At 45.8% G+C, this 25,810-nt stretch overlaps 1 protein-coding gene across 2 annotated transcripts in view; it reads left to right on the top strand.

The window, feature by feature from the left end:
• The window catches only part of LOC143785131 (GRAM domain-containing protein 2B-like), a 121,695-nt gene that overhangs the window by 30,914 nt on the left and 64,971 nt on the right, over positions 1-25,810 (top strand). Inside the window, exon 1 of one of the 2 annotated variants that reach the window (XM_077273818.1) lies at positions 17,443-17,701. The exons of the other annotated variant lie outside the window; for it this stretch is intronic. Coding sequence (XP_077129933.1) covers positions 17,652-17,701 — 50 coding nt within the window. The 5' untranslated portion in view covers positions 17,443-17,651. Of the gene's footprint in view, positions 1-17,442; positions 17,702-25,810 lie in introns of those variants that run through there. 2 annotated transcript variants of the gene reach the window in all.

Here is a 25,810-nt window from a genome sequence, read left to right as displayed (position 1 = left end):
GTGGCATTAACCCTTCATTACCCCATATCCCACCGCTACAGGGAGTGGGAAGAGAGTGGCCAAGTGCCAGAATAGGCGCATCTTCCAGATGTGCCTTTTCTGGGGTGGCTGGGGGCAGATGTTTTTAGCCACGGGGGGGGCCAATAACCATGGACCCTCTCCTGGCTATTAATATCTGCCCTCGGTCACTGGCTTTACCATTCTGGCGGAGAAAATTGCGCGGGAGCCCACGCCAATTTTTTCCGCCATTTAACCCTTTATTTCAGCAGCTACAGCGCTGAAATTTTGCACATACACACTACTAACATTAGTAGTGTGGAATATGCAAAAAAAAAAGGGGATATGAGATGGTTTACTGTATGTAAACCATGTCTCATATCCTGTCGGGTTTGTGCAGGAGAAATGAGAAGCCGGCAATTGAATTACCGGCTTTTAACACATATCGCGCTGAATGAAATCTAAATACAGAATATATATATATGTGTCTCAATGACATATATATATATATATATATATATATATATATACTGTATATATGTTTTCCCGAACATTTGAGCACATAAATCCATTAGATGTCGGTTTTGCAAGCCTGCGCGAAAATCTCGCAGTACGGATGCCATACGGATTACATACGGAGGATGCCATGCGCAAAATACGCTGACACACCCTGACTACGGATCAATATTTTGGGAACATTTCTCCGTATTACGGCCGTAGTACGGACGTATAATACGTGGCGTATTGTCTTACGCCCAGTGTGAGGCCGGCCTAAGAGGGCAAGGTTTGGAATAAAGCTCTATAAAATGTGCGAGAGTTCAATCGGATACACATCAGCTTTTCAAATTTATGAGTTGAAAGATAGCTAACTAAACCCACCAGGATGCCCTACTTATCTGGGGAAATCTGGAAAAATTGTTTGGGAGCTGATTCTATTTTTACAAAAAGGCTACAATCTGTATGTTGACAACTGCTTCACCAGCATACCCCTATTTAAAAGTCTGGTTGAACATAACATAGGGGCTTGTGGTACCAATCACAAAACCCGTCAGGGGTTCTCACAATCATTGGTCAACGAAAAGTTTCAAAAGGGGCAGTCAGGGGCTTTACGCAATGGAGAGCAGCTTGCCCTTAAGTATAAGGATAAAAAAGATATTTTTATCCTGAGCTCGATCCACACAGATGCCACAAGGGCGACTGAAGAACAGGGATCCACTACTCCAAAACCTGTGTCTGTCATTGACTACAACAAATATATGGGGAGTGTGGACCTTGCAGATCAGGTTCTACACCCATACCAGGTATCAATAAAATCATATACCTGGTTTAAAAAGTTAGCCATTTATTTGTTTCAGGTGGCCACTTACAATTATTTTGTGTTATACCAAAAAGCAGTAAATACAGATACTTTCCTTGATTATCAGGAAATGGTCATTGAAAATCTTATTTTTGAAAATTTTGTCCCCCTCCATCCTTTAGAATCTGAAGATGTCAGAAGAGTCACTGAACGACATTTTATTGCACTCATCCCAGTAACAGGAATAAAAAAAGAACCCCCAGAGAAGATGTTGTGTATGTTCCAAGAGAGGAATGGGGCATGATACCCGCTATTATTGCCTACAATGCCCATCATTGCTAGCCTTATGCCTCCATGACTGCTTTTAAATCTTCCCCACAGAACCACGTTTTTAAACTGTTTTGACATTCAAGCATTTGGTTTATTTAGTGACAGACACATTTGAGTAGAGCTGACTTAACAATCTCAGGGGGTAGGTGTGGGGATGTCTCCATAGACAGAAACTGGGCACAATAAAATTGGGCACTGCAAGGACATTTTTGCAATTTTTGCTCTAAGGCAGGGGTCACACTTGCGAGTGCAATGCAAGAAACTCGCAGGTCAGAGGGCGCAATGACGTGGTTAGTGCGTGCCCTCTGACTGAACAGTCACAGCCAGAGGACCCGGAAGACAGAGCGGTGTGCAGCGGTGGAACGGGGACAGGCGAATATAGCAAGTGTCGGGGGCCTGAGCCAGCGGCGACTCTGGCACCAGGCCCCCGGCACCCAGCGATGATAGGTTGTCAGCATACAGGGCATATTATACTATGGAGCAGCATACGGGGCATATTATACTATGGAGTATCTTATGGGGGCCATCAACCTTTATGGAGCAGCATACGGGGCATATTATACTATGGAGCATCTTATGGGGGCCATCAACCTTTATGGAGCAGCATACGGGGCATATTATACTATGGAGCATCTTATGGGGGCCATCAACCTTTATGGAGCACAGTTACGGGGCACATGGATGGGAGCAGCACATGACAGAATGGGGGCACAAGATGGGAGCAGCACATTACAGAATGGGGGCGCAGGATGGGAGCAGCACATTACAGAATGGGGGCACAGGATGGGAGCAGCACATTACAGAATGGGGCGCAAGATGGGAGCAGCATATTACAGAATGGGGGCGCAGGATGGGAGCAGCACATTACTGAATGGGGGCGCAGGATGGGAGCAGCACATTACAGAATGGGGGCGCAGGATGGGAGCAGCACATGACAGAATGGGGGCGCAGGATGGGAGCAGCACATGACAGAAGGGGGGCGCAGGATGAGAGCAGCACATTACAGAATGGGGCGCAGGATGGGAGCAGTACATTACAGAATGGGGGTGCAGGATGGGAGCAGCACATGACAGAATGGGGGTGCAGGATGGGAGCAGCACATGACAATATGGGGGTGCAGGATGGGAGCACCACATGACAGGATGGGGCGCAGGATGGGAGTAGCACATACCAGAAGGGGGGCGCAGGATGGGAGCACCACATGACAGGATCGGGGCGCAGGATGGGAGTAGCACATACCAGAAGGGGGGCGCAGGATGGGAGTACCACATGACAGGATTGGGGCGCAGGATGGGAGCACATGAAAGCATGAGGGCTCAGGAAGAGAGTAGCACATGGCAGGATGGGGGCGCAGGATGGGAGCAGCACATGACAGCATGTTGGTGCAGGATGGGAGCAGCACATGACACATGGGGGTGCAGGATGACAGCAGCACATGACAGCATGGGGATGCAGGATGGGAGCACCACATGACAGGATAGGGGCACAGGATGGGAGCACCACATGACAGGATAGGGGCGCAGGATGGGAGCACCACATGACAGGATGGGGGCACAGGATGGGAGCAGCACATGACAGCATGTTGGTGCAGGATGGGAGCAGCACATGACAGCATGGGGGTGCAGGATGGGAGCACCACATTACAGGATTGGGGTGCAGGATGGGAGCACATGACAGGATGAGGGCTCAGGAAGAGAGTAGTACATGACAAGATGGAGGCGCACAAAACAGGATGAGGGCGCAGGATGTGGGCTGCACATGACAGGATAGGGGCGCAAGATGGTAGCAGCACATGACAAGATTAGGGCACAGGATGGAAGCAGCACATACCAGGATGGAGACCATATACTAATATAAATGCTTGCCACCTGGGCGTAGAATGGGTTCAATAGCTAGTATAATAATAATAATAATTTTTATTTATATAGCGACAACATATTCCGCAGCACTTTACAATTAAGCAGGGACATGTTTAGACAATAAATTCAGTACAAGTTAAGACAATTCAAACAGTGACATTAGGGGTGAGGTCCCTGCTCGCAAGCTTACAATCTACAAGGAAATGGGAGGACACAATAGGTGAAAAGTGCTTTTTATTTCAGGTCTGGCAATTATAATAAATAGTAATAGTATAATGCACCAGACAATCCTCAATATAGTACAATGCACTCCCCATAGGCAGACTCTTTAGAATAATGTACCCCCCATAGGCAGACTCTATAGTATAATGCACTCCCCATAGGCAGCCTCTATAGTAAAATGCAGCCCCTAATATAATGCACCCCCATAGGAAGCCTCTATAGTATAATGCAGCCCTAATATAATGCACCTCCATAGACAGCCTGTATAGTATACTGCACCCCCATCCATAGTCAGCCTGTATAGTATAATGCACCCCCATAGGCAGCCTGTATAGTATACTGCACCCCCATCCATAGTCAGCCTGTATAGTATAATGCGCCCCCATAGGCAGCCTGTATAGTATATTGCACCCCATCCATAGGCAGCCTGTAAAGCATGATGCACCCCCATAAAAAAATAAATCCAATACTCACCTCTCTTCCACCTGATCCCTGCGCTGCTCTGTGCACCCGCACGTCTCCGGACTACGGGCGCCGAGTAGTGATGTCATCGCAGCCCTGTGTCGGCGTGGGTGACATCAGACGCTGAGAGGGGGATGATGGGAGAGGGAGCTTAATGCTCCTTCTCTCATCAATGTGGACAGCTGTACCAGCTAGATGCCCATACAGTTGAAGCTGCGATGACGGGCAGGGGGCCCACTGCTGACACCGGCCCCCCGCCTGCTTAGGGGCCCCATAGTGGCCAGGCGTCAGTGCAGGGAGATCGATTCTCCCTGCTGTACTGCAGAATGTAACAGTTTCGGCGCGCTGTGCACGCCGACGCAGTTGCAGTAGCGTAGCTCCGGGTGGGCCCCTCAGAGCGCAGGGCCCAGGGCAGCCACCCCCTCTGCCCCCCAGTACCTTCGCTAATGGTATGAACTATTGCTTTTACTTATTTACTTACAGTAGGGTATATGGTAATTTTGTTTGTGTCTTGTGTTTTTTAACCCCTTAGTGAGAAAGCCAATTTTATCCTTAATGACTAAGCCAATTTTTACAATTCTGACCACTGTCAGTTTATGAGGTTATAGTTCTGGAACGCTTCAACAGATCCCACTGATTCTGAGATTTTTTTTTCCGTAACATATTGTACTTCATGTTGGTGGTAAAATTTATTTGATATGACTTGCATTTATTTATGGAAAAAAAACAAACAGAAATTTAGCAATTTTCAAACTTTTAATTTTTGTCCCCTTAAATCAGAGAGTCATATCGCACAAAATAGTTAATAAATAACATTTCCCACATGTCAACTTTACATCAGCACAATTTTGGAAACTTTTTTTTTTGTTAGGAAGTTATAAGGGTTAAAAGTTGACCAGCGATTTCTCATTTTTCCTACAAAATTTACAAAAGCATTTTTTAGGGACCATCTCAGATTTGAAGTGAGTTTGGGGGTCAATATGACACTAAATACCCAAAAGTGACACTATTCTAAAAACTGTGGGAGGAAAACATTAACATTTTACTTTTTTCACAAAATTTTTTATTTTAGACCCAAACTTTTTTATTTTCACAAAGGTATCAGGAGTAAATGGACCATAAAATTTGTACGCCGATACCCCGTATTTGGGGGAAAGCCACTGCTTGGGCCCATGGCAGGGCTCAGAAGGGAGGGAGCACCATTTGACTTTTTGAACGCAAAATTGTCTGGAATCATCGGCGGGGTTGTGCTTCATGTCACATTTGGAGACCCCCTGATGCACCTAAACATTATGAGGTCCACCAGCCAGGACGAAGGAAGCCTCACCAAGGAAACCACGTGAATTTGCTCAAGCCATTGCGAGATCGAGAACCGCAGGGAGCTTCTTGCCTGGGAGCCCGTCCTGAAGCCAAAGTAGAGGATGTCACGATTGCAGAGACTATTGCCATCCCAGAAGCAACAGTGTCGAGAACTGCTGCAGCGGAACTGTGACTTGTTCTCGGAGTTGTCAGGGCGTGAGCAGGTGGTGGAGCAGGATGTTCTGACAGAGCCGCATGTAAGTGCGAATCTAAAGCCATATAGGATTCCCGAAGCACGCCATGAGGCATGATGGAGGAGTCCAAAAGTGAATTGTCGAATCCCATAATCCTCATCCCTATGCCCGATGGTGAGTGGCGGTTTTGTAAGGACTACTGCAGGCTGAATGAAGTATCCAAATTTTGATGCATACCCGATGCCCCGTGTCAATGAACTAATTGAGAGGCTTGGACCTGTGACGTACATTACCTCCCTTAACCTGATAAAGGGATACTGGCAGATCACCATGTCCCCAAGAGGAGACAGCCTTCTTGACACCTGATGGGTGTTTTTAATATACCAGAATACTTTTCGGATTGCAGGTTGCCCCAGCCAACTTCCAGAGGACGATGGATCAGAGCATAGCTCCACATAAGAAGTATGCCGCAGCCTACATCGATGACATTGTAGTCTTCAGCTCAGACTGGGGTAGTCATCTACCAAAGGTACAGATGATTCTAGATGCTCTGAGAAAGGCAGGGTTTACCATAAATCCAAACAAATTTGAAGGAAGAGGCCAAGTGCTTAGGCTACATCTTCAGAAGAAGCGAAATCAAGCCATAGATAAACAAGGTTGAGTTAATCCAGAAGTGTCTGCAACCGCTTTCCAAGAAGCAGGTGAGAGCATTTCTTGGAATTGTGGGATATTACTTGCGGTTTATCCCAAATTTCGCTATAACTGTCACACCAATAATGGATCTCCATAAAGGCACCAAATTTACGATGGCCAAATAACGGCTGAAACAGAAATGGCATTCCAAGAGCTGAAGCTGTCCCTATGTAAACAACTGGTCCTGGTTACAATTGACTTCAGTAAAGGAATTGTGGTCCAAACAGATACTTCAGAAGTCGGGTTGGGAGTAGTGCTGTCTCAAGAAATAAATTGTGAAGAACATCCCACTGACTATCTGAGTCAGAAGCTATCTTCCTGCGAGAAAAACTATACCATTGTTGAGAAAGAGTGCCTAGCTATCAAATGGGCCACGGATACGCTGAAGTATAATTTACTAGGTAGTGTAGTAGGTTTAAACTAGTGTCAGACCATGCACCTCTGAGATAGTTAAGGGAAAAGAAAGGTAAGAAAGCCCAGGTGACTAGGTGGTTCTTCGTCCTCCAGGACTTTAGTTTACACATAGTACATAGACCAGGGAAATTACATGGTAATCCTGATGCCGTGTGCAGAATTCCATTTGATGTCTGGAAGTGCCAAAACCCCCGGCTTTGAGCAGAGGGGGGTGATATGTGACAGGGTCACTGGCAATGTATGTGAGGGGAGATATGTATCATGAAGATTGCTATCTTCTGTGATGTGAAACCCAGAAATTTTTCTCCAGCATGTTATGAGCTGAGGGGTTAATCGGCCATGACAGGATTGGGTTTTTTTGTGAGCAGTTGTAAAAGATGAGTGGGACCACTACTCACCATATCTCAACCTTGAGGCCATGTGCACACGTTCAGTAAAAAAACGCGAAAAAAACGCTAACATATGCCTCCTATTATTTACAGTGTATTCCGCATTTCTTGTGCAAATGTTGCATTTTTTTCCGCGAAAAAATCGCATCGCGGAAAACAAAGCAACATGTTCATTAAAAATGCGGAAATGCGGGGATTCCGCACACCTAGGAGTGCATTGATCTGCTTACTTCCCGCACGGGGCTGTGCACACCATGCGGGAAGTAAGCAGATTACGTGCGGTTGGTACCCAGGGTGGAGGAGAGGAGACTCTCCTCCACGGACTGGGCACCATATAATTGGTAAAAAAAAAAGAATTAGGGTATGTGTCCACGTTCAGGATTGCATCAGGATTTGGTCAGGATTTTCCATCAGTATTTGTAAGCCAAAACCAGGAGTGGGTGATAAATACAGAAGTGGTGCATGTGTTTCTATTAGACTTTTCCTCTAATTGTTCCACTCCTGGTTTTGGCTTACAAATACTGATGGAAAATCCTGACCAAATCCTGATGCAATCCTGAACGTGGACACATACCCTTAAAATAAAAAATGCTGGCCCCCGAAGTGTTCCCGCCTCTCAGCGCTGCATGCTCTCTTCCGTTCCTATAGATGCTCTGTGTGAAGGACCTGCGATGACGTCGCGGTCTTGTGATTGGTCGCGAGACCGCTCATGTGACCGCTCACGTGACCGTGACGTCACCGAAGGTCCTGCAGGCACCATCTATAGGAACGGACGCCGCTGAGGACATCGGCTGTCTGCAGGTGAGTATAACCATTTTTTTTAATTTGTTTTATTATTTTTAAACATTCTATCTTTTACTATAGATGCTGCATAGGCAGCATCTATAGTAAAAAGTTGGTCACACTTGTCAAACACTATGTTTGACAAGTGTGACCAACCTGTCAGTCAGTTTTCCAAGCGATACTACAGATCGCTTGGAAAACTTTAGCATTCTGCAAGCTAATTTCGCTTGCAAAATGCTAAAAAAACGGGAAAAAAAAAGCAAAAAAAAATGCGGATTTCTTGCAGAAAATTTCCAGTTTTCTTCAGGAAATTTCTGCAAGAAATCCTCACGTGTGCACATACCCTGAGGGTTTGGTTTGGCAGGTTACATGTCCGGCCATTGAGGTTTTGTTTTGTCTGTGTGTCTGTAGACAAGAGCGCTCCAGAGAAATGTTTTCCCAATTTTTGCCAGAATGGAGGTATTTATTTCGGTGAACTCTGCATTGGTTTCTGCCATGTTTTAAATAAACCAGTGTAAGAAACGTTCCTGTGTCTACCTCTGTGAAGCAGCTGAGTGAGTTGCATCACCACAATATTTGTAAATTATATTGTGCGTTTTGGCACTCATTCTTTGACTGGAAATGATTTGGTGCTTTCATATATGTCATGTATAATACAGAGTAGAAAAAAATCTCTCCCGATATGACTAAAGCTTTAGAGATTAAAGCCTATTACAAGATGAAGAAGTGAGGCCATTTATCTGGATTACTACTAAGCATCTCCTTGATATGTACTTTACACAGAGATGTAATTTCAAATGTTACATTAAAGGGGATAAACAAAACCCCAAAAAAGTAAAAAGTCTTAATACTAAAAGGTAATTTTAAGGACCACAGGGAAAGAAAAATTTGGGAATACAAACTAATGAATATGTTTAATTTGTTGACACTAGGACTCAATTTAACACCTGGATTTATGAGTCACTACATGGATACAATTCACACCTCCACCAGATGGACTCCAGATAACTAAGAACATTAAGGTACCGTCACATTAAGCGACGCTGCAGCGATAGCGACAACGATGCCGATCGCTGCAGCGTCGCTGTTTGATCGCTGGAGAGCTGTCACACAGACCGCTCTCCAGCGACCAACGATGCCGAGGTCCCCGGGTAACCAGGGTAAACATCGGGTTGCTAAGCGCAGGGCCGCGCTTAGTAACCCGATGTTTACCCTGGTTACCAGCGTAAAAGTAAAAAAAACAAACAGTACATGCTCACCTGCGCGCCCCCAGCGTCTGCTTCCTGACACTGACTGAGCTCCGGCCCTAACAGCACAGCGGTGACGTCACCGCTGTGCTTTCACTTTCACTTTAGGGCCGGATCTCAGTCAGAGCAGGAAGCAGACGCTGGGGGCGCGCAGGTGAGCATGTACTGTTTGTTTTTTTTACTTTTACGCTGGTAACCAGGGTAAACATCGGGTTACTAAGCGCGGCCCTGCGCTTAGTAACCCGATGTTTACCCTGGTTACCAGTGTAAAACATCGCTGGTATCGTTGCTTTTGGTGTCAAACACAACGATACACGGCGATCGGACGACCAAATAAAGTTCTGGACTTTATTCAGCGACCAGCGACATCACAGCAGGATCCTGATCGCTGCTGCGTGTCAAACTAAACGATATCGCTAGCGAGGACGCTGCAACGTCACGGATCGCTAGCGATATCGTTTAGTGTGACGGTACCTTTATTCCCACTGCCTCTCCATTTGTAAGAAAATGCCTAATTTGATTACCTTGGCTTATCTATGGACTCATCACACTTCCCACCTCCTAACAAATGTCCTCCTGTAGTATTCTTTAAATGTTGTGCTTGTTTCTTATTAATCTATTTGTAATCTTGCCTGAAGAAGGAGCCACTGTGCTCTGAAAGCTTGCAAACATATTATTTTCTGGTTAGCCAATAAAGGTGTCACTCCTAGAATACTTCTGTCATCATTAGGCAGAAAAGTATTCACATCAATTCTCCCTAATTGAATGCCTCCAGTTAGTATACCTCTCCTTACGTGAAGGTTTTATTTTTTGCATTGAAATTAGGACAGATAAACAGGGATTATCTGTTTGGCCTCACACGGTCTTTCATGGCTGTGGCTTCTGTTTGTATGCCTCTGCTAGCCGGAGAACGGAAGCTAGTCTAAACTGGAGAAAACTTGTCCTGTAGTCAGGTTCTTCAACTAAAGTCTACATTGACTATCAGGTTTATCCCTGAGGACAGGATGTATAAAAAGAAAATGGTTCAATTAGGTGTGAACCAGAGGCGTAGCTAGGGATTTGGTCCAGGGGGGGGCGAAGCTTCTGAGTGGGCCCCTAACCAGGTAACCTTGATTACAACTCGGTGACGCACCCTAATAGTGGAGGAGAACCTCAGCAGATGACCGCGCTATTACTGAAGATAATCTCTATATAACGACCAACATGGATATTACTGCCATATGGTCAGTGGTAAATACCAGCCCTACAGAACATATAAGAGATCACACCAAAGTTACAGATGGTGACTTACCGTTGACGTTCTTTATGATGGAATCGTCACTTTTCCCGTCTATTCCATCTGGCCCAGACCGACATGACAACTTCTTCCGGCAAGGACTCAGCTGCAGGGAATACAACAAAGACACATTTCTCTTCTCACATTCCAGCCATCACCATCTATTCCCAACCTGCACAAACTCCTCATCCTGCTGATACCCCAACACTGAGCTGCTGCTGCCGTATGTGTCCCTATTACTGCCCCTGATACCCCAATACTGAGCCGCTGCTGCCATATGTGTCCCTATCACTGCCCCTGATACCGCAATACTGAGCCGCTGCTGCCGTATGTGTCCCTATTACTGCCCCTGATACCCCAATACTGAGCCGCTGCTGCCGTATGTGTCCCCATTACTGCCCCTGATACCCCAATACTGAGCCACTGCTGCCGTATGTGTCCCTATTACTGCCCCTGATACCCCAATACTGAGCCTCTGCTGCCGTATGTGACCCTATTACTGCACCTACTCTGTGGTTCTCTGTACCCTCTAAATTCTAAAGCACCCCTCTATAATATAGTAATGCCGGGTGCAAGTGCCGTAGAAAACAGAGCCCACATTTTGCCCCCTAGAAAATAATAATGCCCTCTGTGTGCCCCTTTGATAGTCACAGTAACCTGAGTTCCCCTATTACAATAACTGCCCACTTTACATTTAATAATGTCCTGAGCCTCCCCCCTGTACAGCTCCCCTATACACAGTATAATGTCCCCTAACTGTATAGTACCACCCACACAGTATACTGACCCGTTAGTAGCCTTCAAACTGTTTGATGGCTCCAACACTGTAATCCCCACACTGTATGATGGCCCCATAGATAACCTCCATATAGTATAATGTGCCAGATAGTCCTCAATATAGCACAAGGCAGCACCCCCATAGGCAGACCCTGTAGTATAAGGCAGCACCCCCCATGGGCAGATCCTGTAGAATGCGGCAGCACCCCCCAAAGGTAGATCCTGTAGAATAAGGCAGCACTCCCCCCATAGGCAGATCCTGTAGAATAAGGCAGCACTCCCCCCATAGGTAGATCCTGTAGAATAAGGCAGCACTCCCCCCCCCCCATAGGCAGATCCTGTAGAATAAGGCAGCACTCCCCCCTATAGGCAGATCCTGTGTATAAGGCAGCACTCCCCCCCCATAGGCAGATACAGCAGAATAAGGCAGCACTCCCCCCTTATACTCAGATCCTGTATATAAGGCAGCACTCCCCCCCTATAGGCAGATCCTGTGTATAAGGCAGCACTCCCCCCCTTATAGGCAGATCCTGTATATAAGGCAGCACTCCCCCCCTATAGGCAGATCCTGTGTATAAGGCAGCACTCCCCCCTATAGGCAGATCCTGTATATAAGGCAGCACTCCCCCCTATAGGCAGATCCTGTGTATAAGGCAGCACTCCCCCCCACAGGCAGATCCTGTGTATAAGGCAGCACAACCCCCCCCCCCACAGGCAGATCCTGTGTATAAGGCAGCACTCCCCCCTATAGGCAGATCCTGTGTATAAGGCAGCACTCCCCCCTTATAGGCAGATACTGTAGAATAAGGCACCCCCCCCAGGCAGATCAAGCAGCCCCCATATAAAACACAGTAAAGAAATACTCACCTCTCTTCCTCCTTGTTCCAGCGGCGCTCCCTGCTCCCGCTCATCTGACAGCGGGCGCTGTGCGGTGACGTCATCGTGCCCGCTGTCAGACGGTGTGGGGGATGATGGGAGGAGCGCAGCGCTCCGTCCCTCATCACTGCGGTGAGCTGTATTGGATACATGCCGATACAGCTCACCGTGCAATGACGGGCGGGGGGCCCACTGCTGGCACCGGGCCCCCCCGCCTGCTCAGGGGCCCCATAGCGGCAGAGCAGGGGATCGATTCTCCCTGCTCTGCCGCAGAATGTAACTGTATTGGCGCGCTGCGAGCGCCGATACAGTTACAGTAGCGTAGCTCCGGGTGGGCCCCCTCAGAGCGCGGGGCCCGGGGCGACCGCCCCCTCTGCCCCCCCAGTAGCTACGCTACTGTGTCTCTTCCTTGCTATACCTCCACTCCTCATATGTCTTCAAAAATGCAAATTTACATTGTGTTCTACCAGTGTTCTTAGTCTTAGATAAAGAGAAATACAGCAAACTTTCCCCCTTCCAATTCCAAATTAGTTGCAAATGCCTTCTGGTTCATGCTGGTTAAATGTAAACGCTGTTCTATATATCCTTCACTCAAAGAGTCAGATTCATCAAGATTGGCGTGAACAAAGCTTTTACGATAGAATTCTTGTGTGAAAGCTTTCATGAATCGGGCCCAATGCCTTTAGTAAGAAAGTACATAAAGTACTCTGAACCAGTCATACAGTGTAAAAGTAGGAATTATGCAGACTCATAAAAATATAAAAAGACTGCATGTAATAATCAATAAAATCCATATAAAATCAAGGTTCATTTTTGGCAAAACAGTAGTAGGGTGGTTTATGGTTTGGTTTCCATGTGGACCACATAAAAACTGTTTATACCAGTTACTGACTGGGCATTTGGAGTTTGAGTTGTTAAGCAGAATTCTGTTTTTATTACTCTAAAACTGTTCCACAGTGCTATACTATGTCTGCTTGTTCCAAAAAATACTTCAGGCATCTAAAATAATACACAGAATACATGAAGTCAGCACCAACTGGTCGGGATTGGCAATAAGAGGAAAGTCTGTTGCATTCAACATGCAGTATTTGGTGTGTATTTTATTTATTTTAATCTTTTAAATATGGATTCAAAGAGAAAAGACCTGAAGGTTTGACCTAATAATCTTTATTTTTATATAGCGCTAACATATTCCGCAGCGCTTTACAGTTTGCACACATTATCATCACTGTCCCCGATGGAGCTCACAATCTAAATTCCCTATCTGTATGTCTTTGGAATGTGGGAGGAAACCAGAGTGCCCAGAGGAAACCCACGCAAACACGGAGAGAACATACAAACTACTTGCAGATGTTGTCCTTGGTGGGGTTTGAACCCAGGACTCCAGCGCTGCAAGGCTGTAGTGCTAACCACTGCGCCACCGTGCTACCCAGACATAGTAGATAGTATGAAGCAGGTACGGACTGGGACTGAAATTCAGCCCTGGCATTTGAAATCACACAGGCCCATGCTGTCCCCGTCCCCAAGCACCAGATGAAATAAAGTTGGATCGCCCCCAGGCGCAGGGCAGTGGGGTACTCGGTACCGGGTCCCTCTGTCTTGGATCCGGGGATGTCACGGTGGCCCGACCTGGTCCGTGGCCCTGCTAAGGGGAGCCCAATTAAAGGTGTAGTTTGTCAAGTGTTCGTGACGCCACTTGTGGTGTTCGGTCAGGGTGACCGACGCTGCTAGGGGTCCGCTGGGGTGATGGAATGGTAGCTAGATGGTATACCTTCCCACAGGTGAAGTATGTCCCCAGGGCTTCCCTTGATGAGTAGATGGTAATGGTGTAGGTCGCAGTAAATAACGAGGACACAGGGTTGCAGTCTCTTTACCTTTTACTGTAGACTTTGGCATCCACAATCCAGAGCACTGCTAACAGGGCTGGCTGAGACCGGCCGGTCCGAAGGCACATCCAGAGTTCCCTTTGCAGGTGGAAATCAGTAGCCTTCCTACTAGCGCCTGTTTGTTGTAGTACCTCCCTGCTGAGCACCACGGGATAGTCCTCACAACTGTCGTGTATGTTTCTGTTTCTCTCTCTCCGTCCCCCAGATGGTATGGATAGGACGACCCGTATGACGGGGTAGGCCTGGAGCTATTTTATAGCGACCCTAGTGACGCCCCTCTCCCACAATTTGCCTCCGTTGTCTTCATTAGGTTAAAGGTTGGGCAGCCAACTTGGAATTAACTGTCCTGCGGTTGTTTGAAGTAATGCATAGAGCCTATTACTCCCTCGGTGTTCCGGCCACCGGCTACGCGCCTCAGAAGGATGTTGCCGATCTTAAGGCAGGACTCCTCCTGGTATTATCTCCTTGTGCTGTGATCTCGTTTCTCACTTCTCCACAATATACTTCGCTTCTTGACCTTTCTTAAGATGCTGCCGCAATGAGGTGCAGGCGCAGCTCCGTAACGTTCTATCTCTTGCCAAGTCTCTGCCAGGATCCCACCCCTGACAGGGACCTCTGTCTGCAGCTCAGATGTTCCTCCTTCTCCCCCTGTCTGCCTGACAGGTCTTTTCTGGGTCTCACCCAGTAGCGTTCTCTCCCTAACTTCCTATCCAACCCCCAGTTTTACCCAAGTGTGAGGAGTGGCCTAATAGATAGAACCCTTTGCTCCCCCTGGTGGCCGGAGTGTGAAGTGTAGTGTGTGACTGTGATACCTGGTCACGTGATCTCCTTTAGTGCCATCAGACGTAACATCACTCCCCCTGGTGGAAGAGCGACATTACTGCAACGACCAGGACTCTGGGGCGCTGCATATTACTAATATTACCCTGGATGGAGATTTACTACATGACCAATATTTCTAATCATTCCCGTGGCCTGCTGGGATAAGTGATGGAGTTGGCAACTTTGTGCTCCATCACAACTCTTAACAGTTTGTGTCTAGAGAACACCAATTCTGCTAACAATGTAGCAGACAAGGCAGCCCATGACCAGACTGGCCCTTCTGGCATTTTCCAGATGGCCAGTCCGGCCCTGGTATGAAGACATAACATGAGGCAAATTTGTCAGATTTTGATTTGACAGTCTGAAATAAAAAGCCGAAAATAAAAAACAGCTGTTTTGCGACAGAATTGGACAGGATATGACAAGCTGGTAAGAACTAATCTGAAATGGCAATCTGCTTTTTTAGATTTTTAAAGTAATTCTGAAATATGAAATTCTAATTTAAAATAATTTCTAAAGAGTAGAAAAAAAAAATCGATGTAGTGCTACTGTGCTATGTGATAACCTTTAAATAGATTTTATTTCCTAAGTTATTTAATACATAAATGTATAGTAGCTACAAGTTATGACCCCGCTGAGATAATCCAGACTAAAATAAGTCAGGTTTGGACCTATTTAGGCAAACTGACAGTGTCGGACTGGGGTGCCAGGGGCCCACCAGTAACTGACTTTGGGGGGCCCACTTTTCACCTGCATACAAATATTACACTACACTGGTTCACAAATTTACCTATATCTCTATATAATAATAAACTGGGTGGCGTGGTTAATGAATGATGAGATGCTGTTTTTTTTCTGTACAGAGTGAATCAAGTGAATTATGCCAAGTACTGCCTATATAGTGGGGTTGGGGGCCCGTATCTGCACAGGGGCCCACCGGGAGATTCCCGTTACCCTGTGGGCCAGTCCGAGCCTGCAAAATGATGACCATTCTGTCGTTGATAGGATCGATTTTTGCCCATAGAATATCATGATATCGGCAGCACATTTGTTTATACGGGGCAATGTGTTGCCGATAACATTGACTTTTTAGCTTGCTTAACTACCTCCAGATGACCTATAGACAATAAATGTATATGTGTCCATGCAGTCCGTATTCTACTCTAACATTGTAAAATGTAACTATATAGTATACTGTAGCAGCTGCACAAGATCATGCTGCTGCGGGCGCAGTGAGTCGGATGTCAAATACAGCTGAGCTCCCCATAAAGAAGGCAGCAATGGTTTATTACCTTCTCTGCCTTCCCGATTGCTGTATACCCAGTGCTGAATAAATACTGATAGTGCTTCCACCTCCAGACTCAGTGATCATGTCAGCTCTAGGTGTAAGGAAAAAGCAGAGCTGCTTTCTCCTAGGAGTCCCAGTAAGGCTACGTTCACATTTGCGTTGTGCGCCGCAGCGTCGGCGCCGCAGCGCACAACGCAAACAAAAACGCGGCAAAACGCACGCTAAAACGCTGCGTTTTGCGCCGCATGCGTCCTTTTTGGCCGAAAGTTGGACGCAAAAAAAATGCAACTTGATGCGTTTCTTGCGTCCAACGCTTGCGGCCATGCGGCGCAAAACGCAGCACAACGCATGTCCATGCGCCCCCATGTTAAATATAGGGGCGCATGACGCATGCGACGACGCTGCGGAGCCCGACGCTGCGGCGCTGACCGCAAATGTGAACGTAGCCTAAGCTGTGTTATGCGCACAAGAGGGTGAATTTTCCCTGTAACTGTGCTAATATACCAGCCCCAGATACAGTACCTGAGAGATCAAGTAAAAAAAAAAATTAATTAAATGTTAAAATCGTTCCCACCACCCAGCCTTTTATGACTTTATGTTGGGCACAATATGTGAAGAAAAAAAAGCGCTGATATTGGCCCTGTCTCCGTCGAAAAAAAGATAAAGCATGTGTCTGATATATAAAATGTGTTAAAGAAAAAGGAACAAATTTAAAATGTATTTTAGTCATTAAAAATGTGATAAACAAAAGCGTATTTCCTTTATTCTCCCACCAGTATCAGAGGAAAATAAAAGAGAATATGACAATCACAGAACACGAAAAAAAAAATGCAAAAATGATTTTAATATCCGAACGAGAAAATTACAGCTCTTCACACATGTACAAAATAACCCTGAAAATGCGCCTGGTCAGAAACGGGGGACTCGCGGCCCCATGAATGAGCGTTGGGTAAAAAGCGTCATTTTCCATAGTTCAGAGTTCTGAAGACCTCACCTACACAAAACATTGACTTTATGGGCTCAGAAAGTGGGGCTATTTCATGATGTAGTATGGAGGTCGCCAGGTAGAACATGGCGCTGGTATTCTTTCCCGATTTTACACCCAGTCGCCCACATGGTCTGCTCCTCACTTTCCTAGTTGGAGCATTTCGTGTTACTACTCCCTCAGAAAATTGGGCGGGAATACTACAGTCCACCATCATCACCTAGAACTCCTTTCACTTTTTCGCTCGCACTATAATCATTGCCTACAGAAAGCAGTCATATGACATTCCAGCTGGTACAGTGGACACACCCACAGTAAAGCAGGGCCTGGCTGAGTGCCACCCATCCCCGGCTTCCTGTACAGTGTGTACATGGCAGGGACTGCCTCTATGGCGTCAGTGTGGTGTGTGAAGGCGGGACTGTCAGTGTGAGCTGAGGGGGGTGGACGGCAGAACAGAAGCGTCCTGTGTGGGAATATGACGGACTCCTGTGTTTGCCCACAGACTTGGTGAAGTTCTTAAGACTGGTTTAGGCATCCGCTCTCACTGTGCCAAGCATGAAGCTGATCGGCAGGGCTGGTCGGGAGAGTGCCACGTTGCCTATCAGGTATGCAGCTATACGTGTGTGGTGAGGAGGGTCTGCAGCGGTCAGGAGCGTCTGCAGCGGTGCTCGGTACTCGGCAGCACTCAGCAGGTGACTGGCTTATGTGCCCACGTCGTGATGAGCTTCTGCCATGTAATTACAGCGCTGTAGAGTCTGCTGCCATCTGCCAGGGTGTTATAGCCTGGATGTGCCAGGGTGTTATAGCCTGGATGTGCCAGGGTGTTATAGCCTGGATGTGCCAGGGTGTTATAGCCTGGATGTGCCAGGGTGTTATTGCCTGGATGTGCCAGGGTGTTATTGCCTGGATGTGCCAGGGTGTTATTGCCTGGATGTGCCAGGGTGTTATTGCCTGGATGTGCCAGGGTGTTATAGCCTGGATGTGCCAGGGTGTTATAGCCTGGATGTGCCAGGGTGTTATAGCCTGGATGTGCCAGGGTGTTATAGCCTGGATGTGCCAGGGTGTTATAGCCTGGATGTGCCAGGGTGTTATTGCCTGGATGTGCCAGGGTGTTATTGCCTGGATGTGCCAGGGTGTTATAGCCTGGATGTGCCAGGGTGTTATAGCCTGGATGTGCCAGGGTGTTATAGCCTGGATGTGCCAGGGTGTTATAGATGTGCCAGGGTAGTATGAATGTGCCAGGGTGCTGTAGCTTAGATGCCCCAGGGTGTTTTCGATGTGCCAGGGTGCTGTAGCTTAGATGCCCCAGGGTGTTTTCGATGTGCCAGGGTGTTTTCGATGTGCCAGGGTGCTGTAGCTTAGATGCCCTAGGGTGTTATGGATGTGCCAGGGTGTTTTGAATGTGCCTGGGTGTTATATCTTGGATGTGCCAGGGTGCTGTAGCTTAGATGCCCCAGGGTGTTTTCGATGTGCCAGGGTGCTGTAGCTTAGATTCCCCAGGGTGTTATGGATGTGCCAGGGTGTTTTCGATGTGCCAGGGTGCTGTAGCTTAGATGCCCTAGGGTGTTATGGATGTGCCAGGGTGTTTTGAATGTGCCTGGGTGTTATATCTTGGATGTGCCAGGGTGCTGTAGCTTAGATGCCCTAGGGTGTTTTGGATGTGCCTGGGTGTTATATCTTGGATGTGCCAGGGTGTTATATCTTAGATTGCCCGCACCAAAGAACAGGAAATGGTTGGGAAAAGCCTAATGTACTGTGCGGAGTACAGACTGGAGCACGGCATGCCTGCCTCAGCGGTCCGCAGTCATGAGACCATTCCTGCCTGTGGCGATCACCTTGCACTGTTTGCTATGCCTACAGCCCAATGATAAGTCATCTTTAGTCGTGTATGGGCTGAGTCGCTTACAAATTTTGCAACCTGACATATAACAGACAGGCCACGTTCACACCACCGTATTTTCAGTCCGTGCGCTGCACGTGGGAAAAAATTAACAAAACTCGGACTTCGATTGAACTGTTCAAACGAGACTTTTGAAATGTACAACTGGAGCCCGTTGCATATAAAGAGTACATTAGGTGAGGCCGCTGCGGCCATTAATAAACCCCTGAATTATTGGTAAGAACCTGAGACGGTAAGATGTATAGCAGAGACCCCTAAAAAAAAAAAGATGATCTAAATATCCGTGTGAAAAAAGTCGCAGCATGCACTAGTAGCATCTTCTGTATTTTGGATGAGACTCAACCATTAAAGTCTATGGTCCCATCCGGATCTACCGCATAGCAGTCGATTTTTACAGATACGTTGCAATTCTTTCACATAAGAAACTATTTAGTTTTGTAAATTTTAATAACTGCTGATGTATAAAAATGAATGTAAAATCGTCCATTATTTCTGGATGAAAATGGGATGATTTTTATTCACACTTGTGTGAACTTAGCTTAAAAGTGTGGTAAAGACAATGGACATATTTATTTTCTTCACTTATAAGCCGAGATCATACATACGCGAGATACGGCTGAGTCTCGCAGGTGAAATCCCTCCTCAGGCGCCAGCACTCCGGAGCAGAGTGTGCGACCGCACAGCAATACATGGAGCTGCACGCTCCGCTCCGGAGTGCCGGCGCCAGAGGAGGGTTTTCACATGCGAGACTCGGCCGTATCTCGCGTATGTGTGATCCCGGCCATATAGTGCCATTCATTCCGCAGTGCGTTACAGACCTTATCATCACTGTCCCCACTGGGGCTCACAATGTAGATTCCCTATCAGTATGTCATTGGAGTTTGGGAGGAAACCCAGGGGAGAACATACAAAGATGTTGTTCTTGGTGGGATTTGAACCCAGGACCCCAGCACTGTATTGCTAACCACTGAGCCACCATGCTGCCCATATAATATGACTGTGTGCTGTCTGAATAAAAATCATACTTGCCAATGTAAAGCAATAGCGAGTGTCCAAGTGGAAAGCCAGTGGCAGCGTGCACCATCCTCGTCCGTGTGCTGGATGAGACTCGCCTATACAAATCTATGGGGGCATAAAATAATAAGATGCCATATGGGACATCCATATTATACCCCATTGGTATGGATGCATTGCCATTAGTAACTGAAGAAACTATTTTATCATGCACAATACATTTTAAACTGTGCACGTATAAATACTAATGTCACACTGATGTAAAATATGTATGGTAAGTAATTATTATTACTTTTATTTATGAAAGTGTGAGACCACAAAGGTATGATGAGCAGTGCTGTGGAGTCGGTGACCATTTTGGTGGACTTGGTATAAAATGGACAGATTCCTAAAATATATAATACATTGGGTACGGTAGTATAGTGCAGGATGTGCTGTAAATGTTTCCATAAGAATTTGGGAAAGTTGTGAAATGTCCTATAAAGGCTGGGGTCACACTTGCGAGTTCAATGCGAGAAACTCGCATCAAGTCCCAGCACTGCTGCTGGCACTTGGGACCGGAGCGTGTGGCTGCATAGAAATGCATGCAGCTGCAAACTCCGGTCCCGAGTGTCGGGTATTGATGCAAGAGACTCATGCGAGTTTCTCGCATTACACACGCACGTGTGACCAGGCCTAAGTGTCAGTTCTGTTCCTGACCTAAGGATCTAGGCTTTTAGTTGAGATGAGTCTGTACTGCACATTATGTTCCTGCTCAGTAGTGACCAGTGCTGTGGGGTTGGAGGTAAGATGAGTCTGTGCTGCACTGTATGTACAGGCTCAGTAGTGACCAGTGCTGTGGGGTTGGAGGTGAGATGAATCTGTGCTGCACTTTATGTACAGGCTCAGTAGTGACCAGTGCTGTGGGGTTGGAGGTGAGATGAATCTGTGCTGCACTTTATGTACATGCTCAGTAGTGACCAGTGCTGTGGGGTCGGAGGCGAGATGAATCTGTGCTGCACTTTATGTACATGCTCAGTAGTGACCAGTGCTGTGTGGTCGGAGGTGAGATGAATCTGTGCTGCACTTTATGTACAGGCTCAGTAGTGACCAGTGCTGTGGGGTCGGAGGCGAGATGAATCTGTGCTGCACATTATGTTCCTGCTCAGTAGTGACCAGTGCTGTGGGGTTGGAGGTGAGATGAATCTGTGCTGCACGTTATGTACAGGCTCAGTAGTGATCAGTGCTGTGGGGTCGGAGGCGAGATGAATCTGTGCTGCACATTATGTTCCTGCTCAGTAGTGACCAGTGCTGTGGGGTTGGAGGTGAGATGAGTCTGTGCTGCACGTTATGTACAGGCTCAGTAGTGATCAGTGCTGTGGGGTCGGAGGTGAGATGAATCTGTGCTGCACTTTATGTACATGCTCAGTAGTGACCAGTGTTGTGGGGTCGGAGGTGAGATGAATCTGTGCTGCCCTTTATGTACAGGCTCAGTAGTGACCAGTACTGTGGGGTCGGAGGTCAGGGAAATTGAAGAGTCTGAGTCGGGGAAATTGAGGAGTCTGAGTCGGAGGTTTGGCTTACCAGTTCCACAGCGTCCAACCCGCAGTGTTGAGATGTTACAGCATAGTGGATGGGTTTTCAAGAAATCCAATGCCCACTATGTGTCAAGAGACACCCATGGATCACTCCCGAAGATGGACATGCGGCCTGTCTTTCCAGACCGCAGCATGACGCGAGTCTCCGCAAAATAAATCTCACCTGTACAATGTATTGGACATGATGATTCCGCACTGTTCAGTGAACACATGCAGAATCACCTGTGTTCAATAGCCAGCAGCTTTGAGGTCAGCAGACATGTGCTGTGTCCTAACCGCTGCCGATTACTGAATGTCTGCACATACCCTTAGTGTTCCGAAATTTGTAAAGAGGTAGTAATATGTGTTTTATATTACCCACACATTTTTTATAGTAATTTTATTCAAGATAACCAATAATGTAGAATTTTTTTTTTGTGATGCAATATTGCAAATTTTACATCTCCTATTCGGATGATTATGCAGGTGAAAACTGTCTTGAGTTTTTGGATGAAAATGAGACAATTTTTCATACGCTCATCTGTCCCCCGGCTTTAGGGCTATCTAACACCACCGAAGAAATCGGGCAAGTGCTGTCTGATTTTTTTTTTTTTTTTTTTTTTTTTTATCGGGTAGCACACAGACCCACGTTATTCAGTGGGGCAGTGCTTATGAGATGACCAATTTTTTTTTCACTGGTAAAATCTGTGGAAAAAAATCGCAGCATGCTGCGATTTCACTCTGAGATCGGATGAGACTCACCGATTCAAATCAATGAGTATAGCATATGTATTATATATGCAATATATGCCATCTGTCATAAAGACACTGGAATGTCACATAAATAGTTGCATTGAACTCAAGTGATCCTTTTAATATGTATATTACTACACAACATGCATCTCCAATCATAGTACCGCCCTGACAGTCTAATAGTATGCAGCGTAATTATTGTCACACACCAGACTGTTTTACACAAATCACACCAAAGCCAATGCTGTATATGAAGTATGTCAGATTATAAAATATTCTGATTTTTAGACCAGTAACGTAATCCCCATGTACTCCACATAGAGAGTGACGATGGTATGATGAGGTATGATTATCATGGAAACCAAAATTGATTCCCAATAAAATACACCATCTGATAATGGAAACAATTTTGGCTTCCCACTTATCAAACACATGTTGTAAAATCCTTACTATTAAAATGTCACATGTAAGGAATAAGGCTATGTTCACACGTTGTGTGTTTGCTGAGTTTTTTTTTTGTATGCAAAATAAAAGCTGCATTTTACAGTATCAGCTAAAGATATGAGATTTCAGAAACATCATGTGCACACATACAGTGCCTTGTGAAAGTATTAGTCTCCCTGGAACCTTTTCCCACATATCATGCTTCATACATAAAGATACCAAATGTAAATTTTTGGTGAAGAATCAAAAACAAGTGGAACACAATTGTGAAGTTGAACGAAATTTATTGGTTATTTAAAATTTTTGTGGAAATTCAAAAACTGAAAAGTGGGGCGTGCGATATTATTCTGCCCCTTTACTTTCAGTGCAGCAAACTCACTCCAGAAGTTCATTGTGGATCTCTGAATGATGAAAGAAGAAATATAAGCCAGCTCACCCGTGATGCATAAACAAAACCTCAGGAGCACAGACCCGCTGTGTCCAGGCGTATAAAGTCCAAAAAAGAAGAGAATGTCCAGCTTCACCGAATCCGTAAAAAAGAGTTTTCTTTATTCACAAACTTTAAACATAGAGGATACAGACTTCAGCCCAAACCATATGGGTAAGAATCTCAATGCGTTTCTGGAGACTAAGCTGCCTTAATCATGACGCCATGTCATGTCATGTCATGATTAAGGCAGCTTAGTCTCCAGAAACACATTGAGATTCTTACCCATATGGTTCGTGCTGAAGTCTGCATCCTCTATGTTTAAAGTTTGTGAATAAAGAAAACTCTTTTTTACGGATTCTATGAAGCTGGACATTCTCTTCTTTTTTGATCTCTGAATGATCCAGTGTTGTCTTAAATGCCTAATGATGATAAATATAATCCACCTGTATGTAATCAAGTCTCCGTATAAATGCACCTGCTCCGTGATAGTCTCAGGGTTCTGTTTGAAGCACAAAGAGCATCATGAAGACCAAGGAACACAACAGGCAGGTCCGTGATACTGTTGTGGAGAAGTTTAAAGTCGGATTTGTATACAAAATGACTTCCAAAACATCCCAAGGAGCACTGTGCAAGCAATCATATTGAAATGGAAGGCGTATCATACCACTGCAAATCTACCAAGACCCGGCTGTCCCTCTAAACTTTCATTTCAAATAAGGAGAAGACTGATCAGAGATGCAGCCAAGAGGCCCATGATCACTCTGGATGAACTGCAGTGATCTACAGCTGAGGTGGGACAGTCTGTCCATAGGTCAACAATCAGTCGTACACTGCACAAATCTGGCCTTTATGGAAGAGTGGCAAGAAAAAAGCCATTTCTCAAAGAGAGCCATGAAAAGTGTCGTTTAAAGTTTGCCACAAGCCACCTGGGAGACACACCAAACATGTGGAAGAAGGTGCTCTGGTCAGATGAAACCAAAATCTAACTTTTTGGCAACAATGCCAAATGATATGTTTGGCGTAAAGGCAACACAGCTCATCACCATGAACACACCATCCCCCCTGTCAAACATGGTGGTGGCAGCATCATGGTTTGGGCCTGCTTTTCTTCAGCACGAACAGGGAAGTTGGTTAAAATTGATGGGAAGATGGATGGAGCCAAATACAGGACCATTCTTGAAGAAAACCTGTTGGAGTCTGCAAAAGACCTGAGACTGGGACGGAGATTTGTCTTCTAACAAGACAAAGATCCCAAACATAAAGCAAAATCTACAATGGAATGGTTCACAAATAAACGTATCCAGGTGTTAGAATGGCCTAGTCAAAGTCCAGCCATCAATCCAATCGAGAATCTGTGGAAAGAGCTGAAAACTGCTGTTCACAAACGATCTCCATCAAACCTCACTGAGCTCGAGCTATTTGCCAAGGAAGAATGGGCAAGAATTTCAGTCTCTGAATGTACAAAACTGATAGAGACATACCCCAAGTGACTCGCAGCTGTAATCGCAGCAAAAGGTGGCGCAACAAATTATTAAGTTAAAGGGGCCGAATAATATTGCACGCCCCATTTTTCAGTTTTTGAATTTCCACAAAAATTTAAAATAACCAATAAATTTTGTTCAACTTCACAATTGTATTCCCCTTGTTGTTGATTCTTCACCAAAAATTTATATTTGCTACCTTTATGTTTGAAGCATGATATGTGGGAAAAGGTTGAAAAGTTCCAGGGAGCCGAATACTTTTGCAAGGCACTGTAGGTGTTTTTCCTAACTGAATTGGAAAACTGCTGCGTTTTTAGATAACAGCAGCATTTTTTCACCCCAAAAAAGCAATAAGTAAGCGCAAAAAAGCAACAAAAACACAGGTATCGGGTTTTGCTGTGTTTTTGGTGCAAGAAACTCAGGAACAACAGGCACTAAACTTTATCAGCATGAGAAACGCAGCAAATCCTGCTTTTTTTTTTTTTTTTTTTTTGTAAAATAAGCAGCTGCTTTACGGCCAAGAGAAAAAAATGCAGCAAGAAATGCAACTTGTGAACATAACCTTAGAGTGTCAGTGCTATTAAGTATTTTGTGTCTTTTTTTTGAGAAACAAATGCTGACTTTAGAGATGAGCAAAAGCGATTCTAATTACCCTGGTCCGGTGCCCAGCTCCTGGACCTGGGAAGTGCTCACTTCTGCATCGGCAATCCTTTGCGTGGCATCCTTGGCACTTGTGCTTCTTACTAGGCCCCCACAATGTACATCATGTCGCTGCGGGGACATTTTAAGTGGCAACAGTGCACAGAGAGTTGACAACATAACCAATGATTTGGTCCATCTGCCATGAAGAACTGAACTGGATGCCGAACCACGGTAGTTTAAATAATTTTGCTCATCTCTAATTGATGATCTAAGTAAATGTAGATCTCTGTAATTATCTCTTTGAGAAGCTCTCCTTTTAAGACAGTTTTAGATGCTCATCTCAAAGAAGTCTCACAGTAGTAGGAATAGCTTTTACTGAGCTTGATGCTCATAAGAATACAATTTATATTCTTTTGGTATATAATGATCACACTTGCCATTATAGGGGCCCCCACCGTCGACCTCAGCGCTGGCCAATTATTTAAAAGAAAATA

This window comes from Ranitomeya variabilis, chromosome 1 (genome assembly GCF_051348905.1).
Source record: "Ranitomeya variabilis isolate aRanVar5 chromosome 1, aRanVar5.hap1, whole genome shotgun sequence".
NCBI lineage: Eukaryota > Metazoa > Chordata > Amphibia > Anura > Dendrobatidae > Ranitomeya > Ranitomeya variabilis.
This window is presented reverse-complemented; position numbering and strand designations above follow the sequence as displayed.